This window comes from Leptodactylus fuscus, chromosome 4 (assembly GCF_031893055.1).
Source record: "Leptodactylus fuscus isolate aLepFus1 chromosome 4, aLepFus1.hap2, whole genome shotgun sequence".
Classification (NCBI taxonomy): Eukaryota; Metazoa; Chordata; class Amphibia; order Anura; family Leptodactylidae; genus Leptodactylus; species Leptodactylus fuscus.
In genome coordinates, this window is record NC_134268.1 from 74,914,604 (window position 1) to 74,927,454 (window position 12,851).

At 41.1% G+C, this 12,851-nt stretch overlaps 1 protein-coding gene across 1 annotated transcript in view; it reads left to right on the top strand.

The window, feature by feature from the left end:
- RAB31 (RAB31, member RAS oncogene family) overlaps nt 1-10,619 on the top strand; it is a 32,781-nt gene extending 22,162 nt beyond the window's left edge. The window contains exons 4-7 of the mRNA XM_075270690.1: nt 39-110; nt 2,418-2,524; nt 9,174-9,283; nt 10,371-10,619. Of these exons, the coding sequence (XP_075126791.1) occupies nt 39-110; nt 2,418-2,524; nt 9,174-9,283; nt 10,371-10,468 (387 nt within the window). The 3' untranslated portion in view covers nt 10,469-10,619. The remainder of the gene's footprint in view (nt 1-38; nt 111-2,417; nt 2,525-9,173; nt 9,284-10,370) is intronic.
- The last annotated feature ends 2,232 nt before the right edge of the window (nt 10,620-12,851 follow it).

A 12,851-nucleotide genomic window follows, 5' to 3' on the forward strand; every position in this document is an offset into this window, starting at 1 on the left:
TGCAAAATGTGTAATCGAAATTTCAATTGTTTTTGCAGTTCCATTCCTTGGCACCAATGTACTACAGAGGCTCAGCAGCTGCTGTTATTGTATATGACATAACAAAGCAGGTAAGGCATATCACCTCGTATTTTACCCATCTGGTATTTAATTGACTATCCTTAATATAAAATAACTGCTAAAACAGAGATAAATACATATGGTAAAGCAGTGGCAGAATTCCACTGTGTCTGAGACATAACACCAGAATATACTATTTAAGACTGGATGACTCATATACTGAAACAGGGCCAAAAATGGCATTACTGGGATGTGATCATATTTTTAAGGTGGGAAAAATGTAGGTCACTAATTTTTGGGTAGCAATTTCATCCATCTGAATAGAAAAGGGTCAAAACTGAGCTGACAGAATAAGCTAACGTTGTACAATATACTCTACAAGGCCAAATGCATATTAACATGGGGAATTTTAACATATTTCATAAATTCATACAACATATTTTATACTAGTTTCTGGCCATATTTGTGCCAAAAATTTGACTTTATTCTTTTCTACCACTTACACTTAGAGATGAGCGAGTAGTATTCAATCGAGTAGGTATTCAATAGAATACTACGGTATTCTAAATACTCGTACTTGTTCAAATACTACTCCTATTCGCAGTAAAGATTCGATTCAGAGCCAGCGTTGATTGGCCGAATGCTATACACTGTATAGCATTCAGCCAATCAATGCTGTTTATGCAGGATAAGTAGGTTCACATTAGCGCTTGCCTTCTGTCCGGAAGGAGTCCGCAGGAGGACCCCCCGAAATGAATATCAGTGCAACTGCAAGTGCTGTGCAGTTAAAGCGCACGGACCCGTTATAGTCTATGGGGTCCGTGCTTTTTAATTGCACAGCGCTCCTCCTAAACACTCTACTCCTGCTACTCGTGGACTTGGTGACTCTCCTTTAGTCGAAGAGTGGTTTCCCATGAAACAAGCATTTTTTCCCATAGACTCTAATGGGATTCGATATTAGATCGAGTAGTTGAATATTGAGGCTCTACTCGAAACGAATATCGAATCTCGAATATTTTGCTACTTGCTCATCTCTACTTACACCACTTTTAAAAAAAGTGACCTCTGAACTTTGGCTTCCCTTGTGACTATTCTTTTGGATTCCGATTTTGTACTGCTTTGTCTCTCTGGCTTTGACCCTTGGCTTGCTGACTTCACTTCTGTGTTGTTTTGCCCTGTCTTGTTCAGCGTAACACTTATTTCTAGGAAGGGTTTTGCTGCCCAGTTGTCATCTGTCACCTAGGACAGTTCAGGCAAGTAGGCAGGGACAGGAGCTGCTGAGTTTAGAGCTCACTATCTCTGTATTTCTCTTCTTCCATTGTTCCAGCAGCAGCGCTAGGGAATTGAACAACTAGCAATTCCCTTACACATAACCAGTGTATTAATTAAATCCAGAAAATACATGCGCTATACAGGATTTCTACCAGTACATTGTTTCGTAAAAGTTCTGTGTGAATATCTGTCCTGGTACAGCTGGCTAGTATATCCTTCAAACCATAGAGTCAATGCTAGAAATGCAGCTGTTTGCTGGGGGCTACATGGACTGGGTTTCTACTAGCCATCAATTAAAATGATCACTGCCACATATTAACTGGAATGGGTTAAAGCACAACACCACTAGGAAATTGTAGTATTAGATCTGGTTTTGGGGCATAGTCCTGTTTAAGGTAATGGGCTAAGGGTTGTTGTATTCCTTTTTACCCTTAAATCATTTTTTTTTTAAACAAAATGGTTATGAAAAAGTATAGAATGTTGAAGCTAGAAAAATTTAAGTCACTTATGTGTCCTTGAAATTTTGAGGCACTTTTACTTTACATCTCATCCTCCAGTGGCTCTCATACTGTATAGAGTACCCCTTTATACTACAGGTGACCACAATTTTAAGAATTGTTTGTTTCCAACTTGGTGCAGTAGTTTACTGGTCAGTTTAGTCAGTTTACTGAAATTAGTACCCAAGGCCACCAAAAAACATGCCTTATAGCCAAACAACTTTGGGACCAGTTGAAAGGCAGATGGAAACCACAATAATGAATATTAGTGATCAACCTCACTAAAGTTATTGTAGATAAAACAGCCTTAGCTGAAACAATATTCTAAAATGTACTCAAAGGGGTTATCCAAGGAGCCGAAACTGTTGGAAGTGTATCTCTATTCTGACCGCAAACATATTAAAAATACTGTATATGTATCTCTATTTGATATAAAACGTTACAAATATTAAACTGGATTAGGTAAAAATAAAACAGTGATCTCTGTCTTATTCTTATTATACAATAACTACCATTTAAAATATAGATTTAGTCACTGGTGTATTCACTTGTGAAGACAGAATTAAATGTGAACTCTTATTCTTACAGGACTCATTCCATACACTGAAGAAATGGGTAAAAGAACTGAAAGAACATGGCCCCGAAAACATTGTTATGGCTATCGCTGGAAATAAATGTGATCTCTCCGATATCAGGTAGAAAAATCAATGATATGTCATGTAGTCTCTGCATAGTGATCCATGATGTTATACAGTCCGTTACTATTGCTGTATAATGGTTCTCTTGGACTTAGTCATTGGCCTCACTCATAGGTCCTGTCATTTCAGAAGACTTTACATCAATAAACAAAACAGGCAAAACTTTGAAATATAATTTATTAGAATGAAATGCCTCTTACTGCTCTCACTGTGACTCGGGGCTTAGAGGAATAGGGCATTGTTTAGAATGGCAATAACATTTGATGCAAAGTAAACCATCCAATAGATGGTTGATGTTATACAAATATCTAAAGATATATAATACCTAAACAAAAAAGTAGTACTACAATATGCCAAAAAGTACAATCTGTATAAAATATACAATAATGCTAAATCCAGAGTCTTCATAATGTATAAAAGAAAGTAGTGGATATATAACAATATCCACTTAGACAAAATGACAACATGGTAAGGTCTAGATAATAATTAATGAATATATGCACTATACTTATAGGTATAAACCCTAGTAAAGAAGCACTAATCCATAAGTCAATACCCAATGCCTATAGATGGAGGGCATGGTCCAGGGGAGTCTACCATGAATCCAAAGTGCATTTCACCACGACTTTGTCAAACAAAGCACACAAGAAATCTATTTTTTACCAGTATGTCATATAGAATATTAAATGGTACCGTCACAAAGTACAATTTGTCTCACCAAAAAATAAGCCCTCTTATAGCTCTGTGAAAAGACAAAAAAATGTTTTTTACAAGGTGTGGAGCAAAGAATAAAATATAAAAATAAAAAATGCCTGTGGCTGTGTTAGGCCGGGGCCCCATGTTGTGAAAACGTGGCATTTTAGCTAAAATGCCGCATTTACAGTACTTGCAAAGTGGATGGGATTCTGGCTGATCCCATACACACATTGCACATGCGTTTACACCTCATTTTTTTCAGCAAAGTTTTTTGGCTGCGGCTTGTTACATGGGTTCTGAGCCTCAAAAGGGTTCCCCAGCTTCCAAAAGCTATCTACAAACTCATCCACAGCAGTTCTAAATACTCATTGTTCCCTTGTGGAGCTTTTACTTGGCTTTATTTTGCCTGTTGCTCCTTATATTACTGTTAGGGCAAGTTCACACTGGGTTCTTTAGACCGGAACCTGAGGCGTAGGCCGCCTCAGGTATCAGTCCAAAATACGGTAGCTGCGACTGGATGCCGGTGCAGTGCACTCACTCCGCTCTGGATTAGGCCCAAATGAATGGGCCTAGTCGGGAGGGAGTGTCTCGCTTCTTTTTTCGGTCAGCATTTTGAAGCGGATACGGCCTCAAAATCCTGACCAAAAAACTCAGTGTGAACTTACTCTCGTTTCCATGCAGTGAATCTGTGAACGAACTACATTTCCTGTGATTCCTCTCCCTGTTCTTACGCTCTGTTTGTTACTCACAGGTTGAGGCCCCATGTTGTGGAAACAAAGCTTTTTTGTTGCATTTGATTTTGGGCCGCATCAGATAGGACAGGTTTTTCCCATTTAATGAAAGGAGCCGTGTCCCCCATGTACAGCCTGTGCTTTTAATTCACGGCAGGCTGGTTGCAGAACAGTCGTCAGCATACAACCTATGTGTGCCATGATGTAATATTACTTCCATCACCCGTGTATAGGTCTGCTAAAGGCATGATAGATCCTATGTCTATCACCCCATTCACTTTTATGTTTTAACACCTTGTGGCCTCACTTGGGCTTTTTGTACTTTTTAAACTGCCTGTGTTCCAGATGCAATACCCACAACCCTCATGTTTCTATCAAAACAAACTTATATGGGAACCTATAGCTGGTTGTTACATCCAGAATGCAGGCTACTAAACACAGGTACCATGTGAGGCTTTAAAGGGGCTCTATCAGCAAAATTATGCTGTATGAGCCCCACATATGCGTGAATAGCCCTTAAAAAGGCTATTCAGGCACCGTTAATGTTATTTAAAACCCCCCTCCCATTTTAAAATAAGACTATAAAAACATATATGTAAATCATACCTTAGCGTGCACGCTGGGCGGTCGTGCACGATCCGACGTCATCTTCTGGCACACCTTCCTCTTCTTTCTTCTTCTTTCGGTGACGCCCTCTGGTCCTGGCTCTTCCCCGGCTTCATCGTTGTCTTCTTCCTGTGGTTCAAATCCGATTGGTTCAAATCCGGCACGTGCGCAGTAGCACTCCCTCTGGAGCTATTGCGCACTCTCCGGCGCCATTTTTCTTAATGGCAGTGCGCACGCATCGGATTTGATCCAATCGGATGTGAACCACCTGAAGAAGATGACGATAAACCGGGGAAGTACCAGGACCGGAGAGTGTCGCCGAAAGAAGAAGAAAGAGGAAGGCGTGCCAGAAGATGACGTCGGATCGTGCACAACTGCCCATTGTGCATGCTAAAGTATGATTTACATATATGTTTTAATAGTTTTATTTTAAAACGGGACAGGGGTTTAAAATAAGATTAGCGGTGCCTGAATAGACTTTTTAAAGGCTATTCATGCATATGTGGGGCTCATACAGCATAATTTTGCTGATAGAGTCCCTTTAAAGAGGACCTTTCACCATATCTGGGCACAGGCAGTGTTATATACTGCCAGAAAGCTGACAGTGCGCTGAATTCAGCGCACTGTCGGCTTTCCCGATCTGTGCCCGTTGTAAAGCGCTATCGGTCCCGGTACCGTAGCGCTTTACAGTCAGAAGGGCGTTTCTGACCATTAGCCAGAGACGTCCTTCTGCCTCGCGGCGCCAATCGCGCTGTGCTGTGGAGCCGGGAGGAACGCCCCCTCCCTCTCCTGATAATGCTAGTCTACGGACAAGCTGTGTGAGCAGAGGGAGGGGGCGTTCCTCCCGGCTCCACAGCACAGCGCGATTGGCGCCGCGAGGCAGAAGGACGTCTCTGGCTAATGGTCAGAGACGCCCTTCTGACCATAGAAGAGCTACGGTACCGGGCCGTAAGCTCTTCACACCGGGCACAGATCGGGAAAGCCGACAGTGCGCTGAATTCAGCGCACTGTCAGCTTTCTGGCAGTATATAGAACTGCCTGTGCCCGGACATGGTGAAAGGTCCTCTTTGGGTGCATTCACACTGAGTAAACGCTAGCTTATTTTGTAGAGTAAAATTACACTTGTAAATTTTGCTATCCCATTGACTTCAATGATATTTTTTTACAAGTGTAAAAATACGCCTGTAAAAAATACGCCTGTAAAAAATACGCCTGTAAAAATACGCCTGTAAAATGTCATTGAAGTCAATGGGATAGCAAAATTTACAAGTGTAATTTTACTCTACAAAATAAGCTAGCGTTTACTCAGTGTGAATGCACCCTTAAAGTGGAAACGTTTTGCTAGTTGTAAATTAAAAAATGGCAATAATTATAAACCTACTACGGTATTTTGAACAAGATGCCAGCCACAACCTCATATTTCAAACCCTAGGTAACCTGAAGCCTCTGGAATTTCCAGCATATTGATTCCTTTAACATTTTTCAATAGTTGTAATGCAATGGCCTCAAGGAGATCATTCATAACGTATCAGAGACCTCTAGTGGCCCTTAGTGAGAATACATTTTTAATGAAAGTGCAAATGTTTGCAGATAAGTAGTTCATTACGCTTCAAGTCATATTACATGAAGTTTAGAATCGGTTCCCGGAGAGGTAAGTAACAGTATTTATTATGTTCCCTCACCTCTCCTGGGGCTCCGATTATTATACTTGGGGGTCTGAAAAGACTCCCGAGTATAATAATAGCGGTAGTAGGATAGCGGCCTGGCCCGGGCCTATTCACTGCCAGCCTCTGTGGCCTATAGTACAAGGGGAAGCGGGGGCGGCAGTGAGCAAGTCCAGGAAGGTTGGTAAATAGGTCGCTACCTGCTGGAGATACTCCAGCAGGTAACTGCCTATTATAAAACAAATTTTTTTTTATTATCCTTACCGATCTCGCTGCTGCTCCCGCTGCCTCCGTGATCCTCTTCTCTCGGCAGTCAGACTTCTACGTATCAGCGTAGGCGGCGTTATGACGCCGCCTATGCTGATACTTAGACGTCTAAACCAGTGCAAGGAGGGTGGCAGCTCTCTTGCGCTGGTTCAAAGAAAAGAAAGTGAAAAAAAATCGACTGGGCTGCTGCCCCCCTCCCGTGCGCTGCCCAAGGCGGGTGCCTCACCTCGCCTCATTAGAGTTGCGGTGCTGTTCCTGCTATGTATCTTTCACACTAATCCTCCTTCCCATACATATCCTCTCTGTCTCTCCAGCTATACCGCCCACTACTAGCCCTTCCCTACCTACTCAGCCCAACCCCTGACCCCAATAAATACTTATCTTCCAGGTTTCTTCCTGTGATATGGCTCCTCCTCCTGTACTGATTCTGCAGGTCGCGCACTCTTCTCCCATTGCTGATTTGTTCTCTGCAGCGAAGATCCACCTCTATTGCACATGTGTGGGAGCTGCACAGTAGAGGTGAATTATCGGCAGCAGGGCGCAGAGCAGCGCTTGGAGAAGAGGACACGCCTGCAGAATCAGTAAAGAAGGAGGAGACGTCCCACAGAGAGAAGCCTGGAAAGTTAGTATGATGGGATGGATGGGGTGGAGTAGTAGTGATGATCTGTTTCTGGAAATCGGGTTACAGATCATCACCAGATATTCAGAAAATGTCCCTGGGGCAGTCACATGACCAGGGATATGGGTAACTATGCATTCTTGATTACTTATGTTACTTAGAAAGTAGGATTAGTGTAGGGATTTCCAGTTATCCTGGACAACCCCTTTAACTCACTACTGGATTTGGTTTAGAGCTTAATTGGGGAATGGGGTATTATAGGTCAAAAGAATTGCTTAAAAATCCTGTGTTATAGCCCTGTGCAGGGAATCTACAATTTGATCCTAGGAGAAGTCTACATTAGCAACTAGCTGTCAATTTGCAGATGTTTTTTTTTTTTTTTGTAGCATGGTGCAAAATCATAAAGTAGAACTGTGGTCATATAAATGCGATGTCAGTGCTGGCAGAGTTCTTGGAAAAAAAGAACATAGACATGAATTAGGGCAGGCAGTGGTCAGAAACCATAGTCTGAGAATAGTGCGGGTCAATCCAAATATAGCAGAGCTAATAACCCCTTCACAAACCATGCTGCAATAAAATGGCTGCATTTCAGCATCTGTATTACAGCGGTAAATCCCATCCTGACTACGGGTCCAATGACCCAATCTTACAGCACCATAGTTTCCAATGATACTGCTAGTTCACATCATTGTTTGGGATGGGATTTGTGGCCATAATACAGAAGCTAAAATGGAGAAATGTTACAATTGTGTGAATGCGGCATTACAAGGCACAGCAATGATTTTAGGTGCTCGGAAGCCCCTTTAGGCTAAAGCCCCACGTTGCGGAAACACAGCTTTTTTTGTTGTTGTAGAATGGTTACTAAAGGAATGTGAAATATATAAGAAATCCTTACATGAATACCTTCTGCTCAATCCATTCCTGGCTTTGGTTCAAGAAATGTAACAAAATCTGGAACAAAAAAAGCTGCATTTCTCAGTCACACCACAGGGTCTCCAATCACCAATGAAGTTGCATTTTCTTTCTGCTGCCTGAGATCTGCTGCTGTTTGTGGACCAGGGGCACATCTTCCATGAGACAACCTGAAGTGATGGCCTTAGGTGGTGCCTTATGGATTAAACTGGGGTGGCATTTGCTACTTCATGTGTTTTTGCAATAAGTAGCTACAGATATTTTTTTTCCTCTCCTGTCCTCACCGCACTCCACTGCCTCCTCTAGACGGTGCTACACTTACGTCACGATGCTACATACAGCGTCCTGGCGTTCTTCATCATCGGCTACAGAGCACTCTGGAGGCGGCAGTGGAGCATGGACAGGTGAGTAAAAATGATCTGCTCCTACTGTGTAGGTTTTAAAAAAAAGGGTCATATACTGTGTGAGGGGGTTTAAAAAGGGGGTCATTAACTTTGCGGTGGTCATAAATAGTGGGATCATATGCTGTGGGGAGGATAAAAAAAAAAGGTCATCACAGCAATAGTCATAGAAAGTGAAATGAGGGCACAGCCTGATCAGCATGCAATAACATGCACCATTCTGCTTTCATATAATTATTATAGAAAGAGATATGGCAGGGGTAGGTAACCTTTGACAGTACAGCTGTTGTAAAACTACAAGTCCCAGCATTCATACTTGTTTTGCTGTTCTTGGACCTCCCATGGAAGTGAGTGGAGCAGCTGGAGAGCCGAAGGTTGCTGACCTCTGAGATATGGGAATGCTCTGCTGCTATGACATTGTTGTACATTGCCACATACTATGAAGTGCCTACATACCTCTCTGATTATTACAAGAAGTCCAGCTGTCATGGCGTATATCAGAAACTCATAAAATGATCTGTAAAAAGTAAAACCTCATTATATTATATTGAAGGAACTTTGTCACTCCATTCTTATTAAATAACATTCATGTGTCATTATAAAGAATTAGTCATGTTTTTACAGTGTATACACGCATATCAATCGTTATTTAAGCAGATATTCCTTTTATGTGATATAAAGGAAAACAATCTACAACCAATGTGAATGCTTCCAAGTGCGACAACGGTGATATCCTGTATTTTCTTTTAGGGAGGTATCAATAAAAGATGCCAAGGAATATGCTGAGTCCATTGGAGCAATTGTTGTTGAAACTAGTGCAAAGAATGCCATCAATGTTGAAGAACTCTTCCAAGGCATAAGTAAATATTTCATTCCATCATTGGATTCCTGTATATACTGAGGTTATATTCCACTTCACTAACAATAGTAAAAACACAATCCCTTAAGTTTCTAAGTTCTCCTAAGCCAACTACCCCTTTGTTTGTAAAGTACCTACTCGGTTGGTACACTATTAGCTATAATCACACACTGTGTTGTGCGTATTAAAAGCAAACCATGACCATTGTGTGAGTGCATATGAAGCCCATGCTCTGCTCTGATTCCACTGAACAAGAATTAAGTTCACACAGGATTTTTTGGTCAGGATTTTGAGGCCGCCTCAAAATCCTGACCGAAAAGACAGCTCCCATTGATTTCAATGGGAGTCGGTCAGTTCTTTTTTTCAGGGAGCCATTTCTTCCAGCTCTCGGAAAAAAGAAAAATATGTGAAAAGACCACAGGGTTTGTCTGCTTGGGGTTTGGCCTCTTCAAACAGCTGATGGCTGGTGGTGCCAGGTGTCGCACACCCACTCATTTGATGTTATAGTGCTGGAAGTCCCCTGTAAAGTCTTGTTCACACAGTATATCTTTAGACTGAGGCCCCATGTCGCAAGTAATTTTAACCACTTTTTTTTTACTAGCTTCAAAATGGGCATTGCTTAGATGAAAAGGGATATGGCTTATAATGCAGCTTTTTGCTTCAAATATTTGCCATTAACAGTCTAAGCAATAGTTGGTGTAACCATTTAGGCCTCATGCACATGACTGTAGTTTTTATCCTCAATTGCAGATAAAAGAATGGAACTATTTATTTGTATATGCCCATACACATGGGTCATGACCTATTTTTGGCTGATTTCAGGATCCCACCATATACTCAAATGTATGGGGGATCCATGAAATTGGGTACACCTCAAGTGCAAGATGGTCATTTTGCACCTTGGTTATCTGAATGTAGCCTTAGACTGGCAGTGTGCTAATACATCACAAAATCTTAACCCTTGTGATAAATTCTGTGAATTTTCAGGCTGTCTGGTCTAAGCAAATGCATCCATAGATGGTATAGTGTTTATAGAAAACTTTAGTATAAAGCAGGCAATATTTAATATTAAAAAATTTGTTTTCCAGGTCGGAGAATACCACCACTGGATCCACATCAGAATGGTTCTAATGGTGCAATGAAACTAGGAAGACAATCCTCACAGCCCACAAGCAGATGCTGCTGATCAAACCTGGAACCATTTGTATGAAAAATCAAACAAACATATTTTTCTCAAGACTATGAATACAGACATGGCAATAGATGACCATTAGGTTGAGGCCCCACATTGCGGAAAAATTGATTTTTTTTTGCTGCATTTTTTGTGGTGAAACTTAGGAGTGGCTGCAAAATTAATGGAAAATATAAAGGAAGTTCTTATACTTTTCCCTGTCGCTCAGTTCTTGATTTTGGCTCAAGAACCATAGCAACATCTGCAACACAAAAGCAGCTTTTTCACAACATGGGGCCTTACCCTAAATGTGAATCAAATATAATATGTTCATGGTAAAAGCATAATCCTAGTTCCTAGTTTGCACTTTTTTCCCCACAGTCTTCTATGCAGGGATGAAGCCTACATGGACAATTCTTTAGAGTAATTCACACTAAGGGTATATTGCCATGTGGCAGATTTGTTGCAGACATTTCCATTTACTGTTAATTCAGTTTTTAGAAATCCATGCACATGAAACAGAAACAACTCCATGTAGATATAAGGAACAGATTTTTAGTTGTTGGTATTTCTGTAATAAATCTGCCACTCATGAGTATAATCTAAGGGGGAGTTTACACCACCGGTACTAATGTCCTTAGGACACTAAACTGTCACAGAGAACGGTCACAACGGTAAACAATATGGCAGAAGCTAGTTTCCATCATGTTTGTTGACTTTTGTAATGGGAGATAAATTCCTGCATATAGGACTTTATCTTCCATTACAAAAAGTGAACAAACATTAGTGTTAATAGCCACAGACACAGAATAAGTCGTGACCGTTCTCTGTGACAGTTTAATGTCCGTTGCTATCATCCTATGAGAGAAGAGAGCAGCGGACATTAGTAATGGTAGTGCGAATTCCCCCTAATACTGCATGTAAAAATACATCAAAATGCAAATTGTGAACTGATCCTTAGGTGTAACATAGTTGCATTTTTGTTTACAGATAGTTTTCTATCCCAAATATGTTTACCTAAAGAAATACTGTAACAACATAATATTAGAGGGTTTTTTTTAGTTTTTTTTTTTTACATCTTTTTTCTTAACAGAAATCACCAGACCCAGCTTATCAACCTAGCCCTGCAGACAGATAGGACAGGGTCACCTAAATCGATGCCCCAGTTACCAAGACGTCACCACGTTTTTTCAATATGCAAATTAGCTATTTGGAGGGCATTGCTGTTTCTCGAGGCTAAGGTCCTACGTAGAGAAACAAAGCTAAAAATGCTAAGGCAAAAAACGGCAGCGAAAATGCATCACATTTTTTTTTCTGTTGTGTTTTTCCTTGCGTTTTTGATGAGTTTCTCTCTGCAGATTTTCTTACCTTGTTAAACCTATAGGGAAAATGCCAGTGCTTCTGTAGGTATAATTGACATTCTATGTTTCTGAAAACGCTGTTTTTCTGAAGCAGATTTTTTTATGCAACGTATGGATGAGATTAGCCAGAATCTCATTCACTTTGCAGGTACTGTAAAACGCTGTCCCCCCCCCCCCCCCCGCTGCATTCCCACAGTGGTAAAAACACTTCATTTTTGCAACTTGGGGTTTAAGTTTAAATTGATCCTATCATTAAAACTCAATTTTTTGTGACTAGCACGTAGGAATAGCCTTAAGAAAGGCTATTTTTCTGCTACCTTTAGATGTCTTCTCCGCGCCGCTGATCGGTATAAATCCCAATTTTCGTCGGTATGCAAATGAGTTCTCTCGCAGCACTGGGGGTGGGCCCCAGCGCTCAAACAGCACTGGGAGCGTCCCCAATGCTGCGAGAGAACTCTCCAGCGCCGCCTCCATCTCCTTCAGGAACGGCCTCTTTTCGCGTCTTCTTCCGGCGCTCGCTTCAAATTTCTAGGCCTAGGGCAAAGTCGACTTTAAAAGAAGTAAGTGGCAATGTCCTCATGTCTCTAAAGAGTTTATATGCATATTGAAAAAAACTGACACCTTGGCAGTGGAGGCACTGATTTACAAGGGGAAAACTCTGATTCAGAAGACCCTAACCTATCTATCTACAGGACTGGATTGATATGCAGGGTTCTGGTGATAGATTTATTCTAAGTCTGTTATTCATTTCAATGACAGGTTGTATTGACAATTGCAACACCCTGAAACATAGTATGTTCACCTGTAGGTTTAGTAAACACTTTTCGTATTAACTTTAAGGCCAAGGCCTCATGTAGCGGAACACAGAAAAAAAAACACACTGCGGAAAAAAAATGCGTCAGAAACGCATTTTTTTTCTACAATATATGGATAGAATTAGCTGTGTTTTCGCAACGTGGGCTTCAGCCTAAATAGGATTTTAGCAATGTATTTCACAGGACTCAGAATGGGGGTTATTTTGCATCCAAGGGGCGCCA